Raw genomic sequence first — 13,266 nt, forward strand, 5'->3', positions numbered from 1 at the left:
TTACTGCTTTGTAAAATAATTTTAGGCCTGAAAGTGCTATTTCCTCTTCATATCTTTTTTTTTCATTATTTTCCTTGATATTCTAAATCTTTTGTTCCTCCAAAAGGATTGTGTCTAGCTTTAAAATGTATCTGGAAGCAGCTAGATGGCTCAGGGGATAGATTGCTGGGCCGGGAGTCAGTAAGACCTAAGTTCAAATCTTGCCTCAGACGCTTACTAGCTGTGTTTCCCCTTGGCAAGTCACAACTCCTGTTTGCCTTAATCTGGAGAAGGAAATGGTCCAGTGTCTTTGTTAAGAAAATCCCAAGGATGGTAAGGCCCATAGGGTCACAAAGAGTTAGACGAGACTGAACAACAAGAAAAACCATCTCCTTGGTATTTTAATAACTCAATCTCTCTGTCTCTCTGTGTCTATCTCTACGTACATACATACACACACATATATTTCTATTACATATGTAAATTTGTGAAATTTTTTTTATATTGACATGGCTCAGTAGCCTTATCCAGTCATTATTTCTTTAGATTGCCTGGTAACTTTTATTTTTATATTTTCCCTGTGCTTTGGCAGATTGACTCCCTAGTATTTTATAAGTAGCACCCCTTCTGGGACATGCCCCCAACTTACACTCATATTCATTGGTAGAGTTCTCAGAGAGGAGCTTGGGATTCATGGGATACTCTGTGGTTACCCACTCTTGAACCTGCTGGTGTGTTTTCCATTAATAGTTAGCCTGTAGATACAATTAGCTGTTAGAATGGGCATTTACTAAGAGTGCAAAGTAAAAACAGTAACTACAAAACATTACTTCCTCCCCTCCCCTCCACTCCCATCAACTTAGGGCACACCCTTCCTCTAATACAGTATATATGGGAAGAGTGGGTACCAAATTAAAATGTAGTGAGACATTTAAGTAGGGAACTTGAGGTCAAGGCAACTAACAACTCCTGGCATTATTTGACCTTGAAATAATTTCTTTCAATGTGCAGGCCTCTCTGCAGCCACACTATTGACGGCCTGGGGTTAGCTCTCTTGCATCCATTTTGGATCTCTTCACTCCTGCCAGAGACTTGACCCTGGAAACTGCTTCCAGTGAATGATAACCTGTATCCTTGTCTTTCTGGAATGTGGAATGATCCTTCAACTGTGTCTTAAACTATCCTTGAACTGACTTTCTAATTGCTGCAGGGGAAATCTCATTCCGTGTGAGTAGCTTTGCTGCTAGATTCCATAGATGATGGGGGGTGGGGGTGGGTATGGGTGTATGTGGAAAAACATGAAGTCCTTTCAGGGATCTTTTCCATAGATGTGAGAGGATGGCTATGTGTTGACACCTTGTTAATATGGTTACACCTCATCACACATGACTATATCAACTGAATTAGGAGGTGCGGAAGTAAACTCCCTCTTCCCTTATAGATTCCTCCAAGTTACACATTTGTTGTTTTAAGAAAATCAACTGGGTGACTTTTTGGCAATGTCATAGAATCACAGATCTGGAGCTGGAGGGGACCTCAGATGCCATCTAATCCAATTTCTTCATTTGATGGATGAGGAAATTGAGGCCCAGGGAAGTTGTTACATGTCCAATGTCATATGGGCTGTGTACCTCAGAGGCAGGATTTGAACCCAAGTCCCTTGACTCCAGAGCTATTGCTTTTTCTTTTGTACCATACCACATCCTCATGGCACAGTTCACAAACAAAATTAACATTGTTTGAGGATACAGGTCTACCATAGCTGGTGGGTCCGGGGAATCACATTCACTTCCAAATTCATGGTTCCACAATTTTAACAGTGTTTTACATATTTTTCTTCTTTGTTATTAATTATCTTCGTGCTTGCAAAGGCTTGGCCCAACCCAAAGACAAGAAAGAAAAAATAAAAGAAAGTAGAGCTTTTCTCTTCACAGAGGAGGCTTGGTTGCAACAAAACTCAAGAACATGTAGGATTCTCCCCACAGGGATTATGAAGATCAACTAGAAATTATGCTTTCACCTTTAGGTGAGAAGCCAAATTGCTTTGCGTTGGTGGCTGTTTATCAACAGAGATCAACTGGAGTGGGGTGGGGGAAGGAGGAAGGTCTGGAAATTTTGGCAATCATGTTACCTTTTCCCTATGTATGTTTTTGTAATTATTTTGATTGGGATTTTTTTTCTTCCTTAATTTTGCCATTGTTCATATAGAAATGCTGATTATTTCTGTCGGTTTAGTTGGTATGTTGCTATTTTATTGAAGCTATTGTCTCGATTAGTTTCCTTGCTGCCTCACTGAGGTTTTTTAAATGATTCATGTCATCAGCAAATAGGTATCCTTAGAAGTCTGCAAAGCCTCTGTCCCTTCTGGTCTCTGATCTTCCTGACGCTAATGTTAATATAAAACCAGGACTGGAGCAGTTCTCTTTACCATTTGTCTAACTTTCAATTGTGATTTTTCAACTCTCACAAATTTGAAGATTATTATCTTTGTGACACTGGGCATATCACTTAAACTCACTGAGCACGAACAAGTTCCCATATTTATAAAATGGGAATAACAGCAAACCTGCTCGAGAGGCTGTCGTGAAGATCAAATGAAACACTGCATGTGAAAGTGTTTTTAAAACTATAAGGTGCCAAATCAACGTATGGAATCATAATCACAACATATCTGTACCTTCTTCAGTATTGTCTTATAATATATAGTATTATTGTTGGTTTCTCTCCATGAATGAAAATGTTTTATGTATTTAAATTTGAATAGTCCTTATAAAAAACCATATTGAAGATTTTTTGTTTTGTGAATTCTGTCTTAAAAGATGATGGTATCTGTGTCTTCGTTTCCCCTTGGCAGTGTAAGCTAAAAATACAGAACATGATTTCCACCCACCTCTCCCCTGTCCCCAACTATCTAACCGTACTCATGAGAGGCTGGGGTACCTAGAATAGTACTGATGGCTGAAATTGTCCCTTCCTTACTCCCATTTCTCCTGCTGAAGAATCTCTTTCTATTCAGGCTGACTACTATACATTGAAGGGCAGTGCAGAAATTAGAGTCTTCAGTGTTTCCGATCATTGGATTATCACAAATGATTATATCATTGTTAGTGAGGGAGTTCCATAAAAAATGAGCTTTATAATGACAGTGGTATTTAAAAAGTCTCTATTTGTAACTACCTATTACTATCAGAACTTGATTCCCTCCCTCCCAAATAAATAAGACACTTCATCTCTTGGCACTGGGAATTTTCTCTGGCTGTCCTCTTTGTCTCAAATGCTCTCCCTCCTCCACTCTGCTCACTGACTTCCATGGCTTCCTTTAAGTCCCAACTAAAATCTCATCTTTTACAGGAATACTTTTCTAACTCCATTTAATTAAAATTTCAGTGCCTTCCTTCCACTAATTATTTCCTATTTATCCTGTAGCTTACTTTATATATATTTGTTTGAGCATTATCTTTCCCATTAGATGGTAACTCCTTGAGGTCTTTTACCTCTTTTTGCATTTCCAGTGCTTAGCATAGTGCCTGGCACAGAGTAGGAGCTTGATAAATATTCTGATTAGTTATTAATTGATTTAATGAAATAAAAAAAAACAGAGCAAGAAGAAATGTGGGAAGGTCACACAGTAGATCCATCAGATTCTATACAAGACTACACTTAAGCCATCTCTGGGAAGCTTTTACACAGCTAAGTTTGCAGAAATGGATAGTAGGATTTTCTGAGCTTTCAAAATCCTTTCCCCTTTCCCCTTTCTCCCTCCCACTTCTCAGTAGAAACATTTTCCAAATAGAGATTTAAATAGAGATCCAAATAGAGAACTTGAGAAATGAACCTATATTTATTCCATCAATCCTAAGATACTGATTATTTAAAAACCTATGTAATTCCATATTTTCACACCTGAAGAGGTAACTTAAAAAGATATGCTGATTTTGAACATCAAATGTGTAAAAAAAGTTTCAGCCATGCACAAAGCATATTACAATTTGAAACTTGATATTTTTATTTAAAATCTTTTCAGTTCTAAGAAGGTGACGTTTGTTAGTCGTAGAAGTCATCAAAATCAACAATAGAGGTGTTGTGGTTTCTAGGACGTAAAGCAGCTTCAATTTCAGAGTTGCTATCATCAGATTCTCCCCAAAAAGCTATGACAGAAAAACAGACAACTACTTAATACTTCATCTTAGTCTAGAGAATAGATGATTATCAAATATATTATAGCATAGCAGGGACAAACAACAATAATTCAGGCTGCAGTGTCTTTAAACTCTTAACCATTTATTCCCAGAAATCTCACTGAACTCTACATTGGTGAAATTCAGTGGGGTGAAGGATTTTAGATTGTTTTGTTTGTTTTGTTTTACAATAGTGAAGATGGATGATCCTATGTTTTTTGTATACTTATCTGTTTATATTATTTTTCCCCATTAGAATGTAAGCCACTTGAGGGTAGGCCTATTTTTCACTTTGTTGTTGCATTGCTAACATCTTGCACAGTGTCTGGCCAAAAGGTATTGGTCAGGTATTTAATAAAAATATTTGTTGAACTGAATTTAAGCTAACATGGCTTTGTAGACTCTTTGGTAGGAAGTAAGGGTCACATGTCCTCTTGAGCTGTGTGAAAATGAAAGCAATCTAGGAGTATTCACCTTTTAAACTCTAAAATACAGAAATTCTCCTTCAGGTGACACTATTCACCCCTCATTCACTATTCATTTCTTCCATTCTTCTCTGCTTTTTGATGAATTTAGTACTAATCATGTTAATGGAATGGAAGGCAGGTAAGTTCTCTCAGGAGAAAGGTTATTCTAAGCTTTGTTTAGCATCATGCTATTTCTGAACTATTTCCTAAACTTTTATTAAATTAATTCCAGGCCATATTTGCTTATTTAAATGGCATTAGATCACATACCTTCTAAGGCATATTCCTATTTGTCAGTCTATGACAGATTTTTACCCATCTGCAAAACTTTTGTTATTTATTTCTCAAAATTCAGAAATTAAAAAAAACAAACAAACCTCAAACCTCCTTTCCACTATATTTGGCTCCTTCCTATTCCTTTTCCCATCTGCTTGGTTCCCAACCTCTAAACCTTAAGATCTAGCTTCCTGAGGCTGTATGTGAAATCTTTACTTCAAAATTTACCTAATTTTAATAGTCTGCAGTATAGTTTAGATTGGGAAACACTGCTAGAAGGTGGATGTATTTAAACCATGTGAACCTTTACACCCAGAATTCCTGAAACCTACAGAATTTAGGATGCTTATACCACAAAAGATTTATTTGTCTTAAACAAAGTCATAAGCACTTCATCTTTAACTAGAAATCTGGTTTATATTTGTTTAACTTACATATAGTTTATTTATATATGTATATTACAACACATGTAATAGTTTTTAGTGAGGGTTATTAGTTACCTTTTGATTTTAAATTGGTTGTTATTTTCCTCTTGCTTTCATCCCTATAAAACAAAATATTATTATAAGTACTGAAGAAGTGATGATCAAAAATACAGAGACTGATATGTTCATGAAAGAGAAGTTAGGGCAGTATTGAAAGCTTTTTTCTATAAGAAAACAAGCAAGTACTACTCATTGATAAGCACATAAATTTTAAACCTGTTGACCTTGGTCCAAGAAAAAGAAAACTTCCACATTTCCTCTTTAGTTAAAAAGTCATCTGATAGGTCTGATACCTTTGGTTGACAGGTTCCCAAAGTAAATTCCATGCCTCTAAGTAAACCTGCCTCTACAGTCTTTTGTCTACCTTGATGTATGTGCAGTTGCCATTCTATTCTTGCTTAAATGACTGCTCTTGCGTCCAGAGTATCACAGATTCTTTTGAATCTAGAGTATCACAGATCCTTTTGAATCTGTCAAACAAGCTGAAATCATTTTGATCCTTTGTGTGCTGCATGTGTATTGTGTGGCTGCTATGAAATAAGAATTCAGGGGCAGAGATGGAGGAGAATTAATTGTCACATTAACAATACTGTGATAAGTAGAAAAATACAAAGCTTCATCTCAATTCAGTTGTAAAGATGAAAGTATGAAATATCTGATATGACCATTCAAGATATTAGAATAAAAATAGAATAGAATATACAAGTTGGAAATAATCATTGCATTTAAAATAGGACTGAGTTTAACAAGATTTTCAAGATAGATCCATAAATTTAGTTTAATTTAAAAAGTTTGATTTAAAACTAATGGAGAAAAAGGACATTACAAAAAGCTTAGTAGAAGTTTCTATTTAGCAAAATGTTTTATGTCTGTAGTTCAATACAGAATCCTTTAGAGAAAATACTTTATTATTTTACTTGCATAAATGAATTTACTAAGGTACAGAGTATTTACAAAGAAAATTGGCACTTGTTTTGTTTATTATTACTCTTAGGAGGCTTTCTAATTTTAATAAATAAAAGTCTCCTCTACTTTATAAAGCACTGTTTAATTCTGTAAGATTGACCATATATACTGGGAAAGTCTCAAAATGGAGAGTATGTGTGCAACGTTTGACCTTTAGATTTCTCTATTTAGGCTTTTGCCAAATAATTTATTTACTGTTAGGCATCTCATCTCTTTTCTTAAAATGGATTCTACTGCTTTGTAATCAGACTGAAATCAATAAAAGACGATGCTCCCTTCAATGAATCTCAGATATGTCTCTGCAATGAAGCTGTGGTTTAAAATTTTTTTAGATTTAAATTTCTCTGGCAAAGAATTAGCTATGAATTAATTTTTTGCCTTGGGCTACATAAGGGTCAATAGCAAATATTTTAAATATTTTGGAAGAAGTAGATCTATCAGGCTCACTGGTAAATGAACATTGCTTATGTCCACTAGTTGTCAGAGCTCACTTCAGGCCACTGTCTACATTTGCATGTTCCATGATCAAGTCTTTTAATTCAACCTTAATGGAGACTCACTTGAAGACATTTGACCCATGGCTGCTACTCCATGTAGCATTCCAGCCAGGAAAAATATGAACTGCAGTGAACGTCTGGAGTGGTGCTGACAGATTCCTGACAATAAATGACGCTGCTCATACAATGGGTACCACAAGTGGCAGGACAGAAATAACTTTTAAAATGACAGCATGCCAACTCAATATAACAACAAGGGTAAGTTTATAATAATAAGGGTATTATTATTTATAGCATTATTCAATAATTCACTGAATAAACATTTATTGAGTGCCTGCTCTGTAAGAAGACCTCATCTAGATTCTTAGGTGCTAGGAGAGTTACAAGCTGCCCTTCAGGGGCTTCCCAACTAGTTAGTTACAGAAAAAGTTGTACATAATAACAATATATATAATGTGAGGCAGCATGTGATAAATGCCATGTGAGTGATACAGATGGAAAGTGCTAGAGAAGTTCAGAGGTGGGAGAGAAGACTTCTGCTCAGGAGACTGGGTAAGGGCAACATCTGACCCTTGGAAGAACAGCTGAAATTTCCAAAGGTAGAAATGGAGTAATGCTAGGTGGAGGGAGTAGCATGAATCAATGCTATAAAAAACCATGAGGCTACAAACAAAAACAAAATAAATAAAAAATAACCATGAGGCTAAATGACTCTGTGGTGGGGCAGCAAAGAGATTGGTGTGGTACAGTGGAAAGAGCCCTGGCTCTCATTCAGAGGACCTGAGTTCAAAGCCCACTTTTGACACCTCTTACTTCTGTAGCTTTAGGTCAGTCTTTAATTTTTTCATCTGTGAAATGAAGTGGACATTCTATTATCTTTTAATGCATCTGATACAAGGCACTGTGAAGAGAGTGGTTTCTTCCTAATGATCATTTAACAAATCATAAAAAGGACAGAAGCAAAGCTAACTTCATCTTCACAAGAACTTGACCTGTCAGTATTCAGAGGATGTGGGTGCCTACTCCTAATTTAAACTATTTTTTCCTTTTACCAATCAGAAAAAATAAAATTCACCAGTGCCTTATACATCATCAGTCCTCAGTAAATATTTGTAGAATAAATGGAAATTTTTTTTCATGATTCTGTTTTAGCACATTTAATAAACTGCAGTGACAGCACACTACAGTTTCTACTTACAGCTATCTTGGTCAGCAAAATTAAAAAAAAAATCTCTTAAACTATCAAGCCACATAACTTAATAGAAGAATTCCAGGGCTGAGCCAGAACCAATATAAATATTAAAATACTAATATTACCCATTCTAATAAGCACCAATATCCCCTATTACATTATAAGCTCCTACAGGTAGACAGCATTCCATGTGATTGTGCAAACATTCTAATACCAATTCGCATTCCCGCAGTATCTTGCAGTTTACAAAGTACTTTGTCATTTCACTGCCAGGTAGGCAGTGTAAGCACCGTCCTTTCTTACAGGGAGGAGGAGAATGCTCAGAGAGACTGGGTTTTATCCTTGGTCACACAGCTAACAGTGCTGGAACAGAGCACATGGACCCTGTGTTTGGTTCCAGCCTTTTCTACCCCTTTATCTTGTTTCCCAAGTCAGGCATAAAGGGGATCTAAAATTCATGCTAGAATCAACATTATTCTTCAGGAAAACATTTCTGAAATTAATCTAGAGGTCAATAGGATGATATTCCATAAAGGGACTAGTATTTTTCAGTTTTTCCCCCCCAGGCATACAACTAACACACATAAGGCATAGTATTTTTCAACCTGTGTCCCATGAACCCCTTATAGTTCTCTGAAGCAGTTCAAGATTTTTTTCAACAAAGAAAACTTCTGACACTGGACAACACCCAGAGCACTCATGTACTCTGCCAATTAGGCAGGCCTCTAGCTACTGAGTATAGATGCAGCTCCAGAAGGCACTGCCCTGCCTGCTCCCAGGTCCAGTTCTTATGGCTGTCACAGCTGGTTTTAAGCACAGGGACCAGGAGAAGCAAATGGCCAGGGCCTGTGTTTGGCACATACATCAAGAGGGGCAGCAGTGCTAGAGTGCCTCCTCTTTCTAAGTCTCACACAGCTTGAAATTTTGCCCATGCAATCCCAGGAGTTTAAAGATAAGAAGGAGGATCCAGAGAAAGAGCGACCTTCTCTTCCTGGAGTTGCTGGTAACCTTGTAATTTCTGGTATAAAACTGGAACACGAAGCTGGACATGCTCTCAGTAGCCTTTTAACAGCTCCCATTTTTCCTATGCTATTCCAGCAGTGTTCCTGTGCCTTTTCCCTGGGTCCCTGTTTCCTTCCATAAGCCCAACCTTTCCACTCAAATATGATTTCCCTCAGCACCCACCCTCCTTCATCACCTTCTCTATTTATGTACTTGTTCTATATTCCTTTCTATTTATTTACTCCCTACACCAGCAGTCACCCCATGCCTGCAGTGACAATGCCTGTAGGATTTTCCAGAACAGTCCTACTTTAAAATATTCTTTCCCATTTACCAAACAGAAAAAATGAAAGTCATCAGACCACATATCCCAACTCTTCAACTGTGGTTAAAAAAATACAGTAACTGTAACACTGGGTCCCTTGAGCAAGCTAGGGAGGGAATCGGGAAGGAGCATTGCTCTTGGATATTCTTACCTTTTTTTTTTTTTAAAGCTCTGTCAGCCTCTGTTCTGCAGTGGGCCCTAAAGAGAATAAGACTATTCTCTATCCACTTCAATTTCACACACACTGAGGGTGACCTGCCATGGTTAGCTCTGTATCCTCGTCCTTCTAGTCCCATGTAAGAGACTGGCTGGGGAGGAAAACAACCATGATTCTTGGAGAAACCACACCCTTCTGCGCTGCACTCAGAGTGCTGCAGGTGGTTGTGGCAAACAGGTCAAAGGAGCTCTGATGTTCCCTAGGTCTTGATCCTGACCTCTCCCTCTCTCTGCCTGCCTGCTTGTCTTCCTCCCTCCCTCTTTCCCCTTATGTTACTTGGTTAACTCTGGTAGAAAGTATATCAAAAAATCATTTAACAAGATTTTACTTTAGCAATCAACTGAAATTTTACTTAAAGTGAAGGGTTTCGCTCACGGCAGAAAGTTTGAGGACTGCTTTATTGAGGGAATGAGGAGGCAATATAGAACCAGAAAGCCTCCCTCTGAGTGATGGAAATTAAAAACTTATTCAACCACTGTCTCAAATTAAATAAAAAAAGAAAAAAAACTTGTGAAAGCATGCAGAGGTTTTAGGTCAAGGAATGTGGTGTGGTGACTGCACTATAAAATACGCCTAGAGTCAGACTGGCTAATCTTTTATGAAGCTTGAAAGTAATGTATCTATCTTGGAAGGCACTGTTGAAACATAATTACACTATAGCAATCATGTTTCTTCCCTGAGCAAGTTTCACAGGTAACTATTTGACACTGAGATAACAGGTTCAATATTACTTATGTGTCTAGAATGAAAGTACAAATCTCTTCAAAATTAACCATTTTGGGCAAAAACCAAAACACAACACAACAACAAAACCCAAACCTAAAGGTAAATTATTAAGTGAACATAGTACTACTTCATGCTTGATATAGTCATGATATGATATTGTGCCTTACTATTTATGTTTATTTGGCAATTGAACAAAAGACATTTTTTCTCCTGGCTGATGACAGACTTGATAAATGCAAAGTTTGCTATCATTCTGTTCAAACATGAATAGTTCCAGCTGATAACTTGAAATCAGAAGACTTGTACTAGCTCTGCCACTAATTTAGCTAAGTAAACTTAGGCTAGTAACTGTCTACAAAATGGGGATGAGAATATTTTAAAATAATATTTTATTTTTCATTTTTACATTCATTTAAAATTTTTTTGAGTTCCAAATTTTCTCTCTCCCTCTCTTACCTGCCCCCCCCACCCCAAGACAGAAGAAATTTGGGATGGGTTATACATGTTCAATCGTGAAAACATATTACCATATTGGCCGTGTTGTGTAAGAAGACAACACAGACCCAAAGGAACAAAAAACACATAAAAAAATACACAAAGTCAAATATAGTTTGCTTCAATATGCATTCAGACTCCATCAGTTCTTTCTCTACAGGTGGACAGCATTTTTCATCAGGAGTCTTTTGGAAACTTAGATCACTGTATTGTTGAGAATAGCTAAGTCATTCACAGTTGATCATTGCACAAAGTTGCTGTTACTGTGTACAATGTTCTCTAGGCTCTGCTCACTTTACTTTGCATCAGCTCATATAAGTCTTTCCAGGTTTTTCTGAAACCTGCCTATTATTTCTTATAGCACAATAATATTCCACTATAATCATACACCACAACTTATCTAGCCATTCCCTAATTGATGGGCATCCCCTCAATTTCCAATTCTCACCACTATAAAAAGAGCTGCTATAAATATTTTTGTACAAATGGGTCCTCCCCCCACACTTTTTTTTATCTTGATAAGAATATTTATACTACTTAACTCAGAGTTAGAACTAAATAAGATAATGGAAATAAAGTCACCATAAAGACTAAACATTTTAAGCATCGTTAAAAAAAAACACAGCATAAGTAACGTATGGCAAATGACCACTTTATATTGGGTAGTTGGATAAAACCAATTATTTTCCTTAACTTTCGTAGTCAGAAGTATCTCCTATTAACTATATTGAAATGGAAAACTACTAGTAATTAAATCATGTAATTTCATTAATTCAGAAACCATGAAATATGCATGAATATCACTTTGTAATTTTTTTATAAAAGCAATATAATATTTCCAGTGGAAGAGATAAATGGGAAAATACTTTCATTCTTTGGATAGCCAGTAAGTAGAAGCAAAAAAGGGGCCAAATTATCAGTCAGTTAGTCAGGCAACAAGCATAAATGTCTACTATGTGTCAGGCACCATTCTAAGTGCTAGGGATACAAAGAAAGGCAAAATATTCAGACAGCTGAAGATGCAAAACCCATTATTTGATTGGACTGCACCTAGAATACTGTGTTAGGTTCTTGGCATGATATTTTAAACGACACTGATAAGCTAAAGACCACCCAGAAGGGCAACCAGAATGGTGAAGGACCTTGAGATCATGAGGATAAGTTGAAAGAATTAAGGATGTTGTTCTGGAGAAGATTCCAGAGGGGAAATGAGAGCTACCTTGAAGTATTTAAAGGGTTATCATGTGGAATAGAGATGAGATTTATTCTGCTTTGGACCAGATGGCATAACTGAAAACAACTGGCAGAAGAGGCAAAGCGGTAGAGTGGAGCTTAGTGTAAGACTTCCCAACAACAGAGCATTCCAAGAGCAGAATGGGCACCTCAGGAGGTAGAGTGTTTCCCTTCACGAGATGTCATCAAACAAGCACTGGACAATCACTTGTTGGGTCTGCTGTAGCAGGGATTCTTGTTCAGGTATGAATTGGACTAGTTAGCCTCAAAGAGCCAATCCAACTGTGGGCATCTATGATCAACAAAAGACATTTTAAAGTAATTTTCTTCTGATGGCATTCTGCCAAATGTAGTTGAAATCAGAAATTGTATTTGCCCCTCTGGAAATTTATCATCTGAAGCAAATAACATTGACATGAACAAAAAAGGGCTAAGAGTTGAGTAACAGGAGTTGAATATCTAAACAGGGTTACATCTGTGGGAAATTTGTGATTTCTATTTAGTCAAGAAGTTGCTTGAAAAGGAACAAAAAATGCTTGGTTTGTTATGTTCTGGGTAGAGAGTGAGATAAAAAGATTAAAATGTGGGAATGGTAGGACTAGATGAAGAAAGCACTATATAAATGTGCCTCTGAGGTATAGAGGGCAAGGTCCAAGTCAGGAGTTATTGTTGATTGTTGATAGATATAAAATGAAGTCTTCATTTACAGACGTGAATGTGCTGATTTGTGCATGTGTGCATGAGATTGCTTCTCCTTCATGAGGAGAAGAAATGGCCAAGTGCTAGTTACCTTACCTTCTTTCTCCCTTCCCCTTTAAAAAAAAAGTTGCTTAAATGATCCAACCATTTTGGAGAACAATTTGGAACTATGCCCAAAGGGCTACAAAAATGTGCATACCCTTTGATCCAGCAATAGCACTTCTACGGCCATATCCCAAAGAGATCAAACAAATGGGAAAAGGACCCACATGGACAAAAATATTCATAGCAGCTCTTTTTGTGGTGGCAAAGAATTGGAAATTGAGAGGATGCCCATCAATTGGGGAATGGCTGAGCAAGTTGTGGTATATGAATGTAATGGAATACTATTGTGCTATTAAGAAATGATGAACAGGCTGACTTCAGAAAAACCTGGAAAGACTTATATGGTCTGATGCTGAGTGAAGTGAGCAGAACCAAGAGGACTTTGTACACAATAACAGCCATGTTATGCAATGACTAAGAATGT

The 13,266-nt window shown here is 37.0% G+C and overlaps 1 protein-coding gene across 5 annotated transcripts in view; it reads right to left on the reverse strand.

The window, feature by feature from the left end:
- Nucleotides 1-3,961: 3,961 nt before the first annotated feature.
- Nucleotides 3,962-13,266, reverse strand: part of KIZ (kizuna centrosomal protein) — a 212,402-nt gene continuing 203,097 nt past the window's right edge. For all 5 annotated transcript variants that reach the window (XM_020986871.2, XM_020986896.2, XM_020986877.2 and 2 more), the window contains 2 exons: nt 5,401-5,444; nt 3,962-4,127 (listed from right to left, as the gene is read on the reverse strand). In XM_020986871.2, the coding sequence (XP_020842530.1) occupies nt 4,024-4,127; nt 5,401-5,444 (148 nt within the window). In that variant the 3' untranslated portion in view covers nt 3,962-4,023. The remainder of the gene's footprint in view (nt 4,128-5,400; nt 5,445-13,266) is intronic.

The sequence above is a fragment of the Phascolarctos cinereus genome, unplaced genomic scaffold (assembly GCF_003287225.1).
Source record: "Phascolarctos cinereus isolate Bilbo 61053 unplaced genomic scaffold, phaCin_HiC Scaffold_2;HRSCAF=192, whole genome shotgun sequence".
Taxonomy (NCBI): domain Eukaryota; kingdom Metazoa; phylum Chordata; class Mammalia; order Diprotodontia; family Phascolarctidae; genus Phascolarctos; species Phascolarctos cinereus.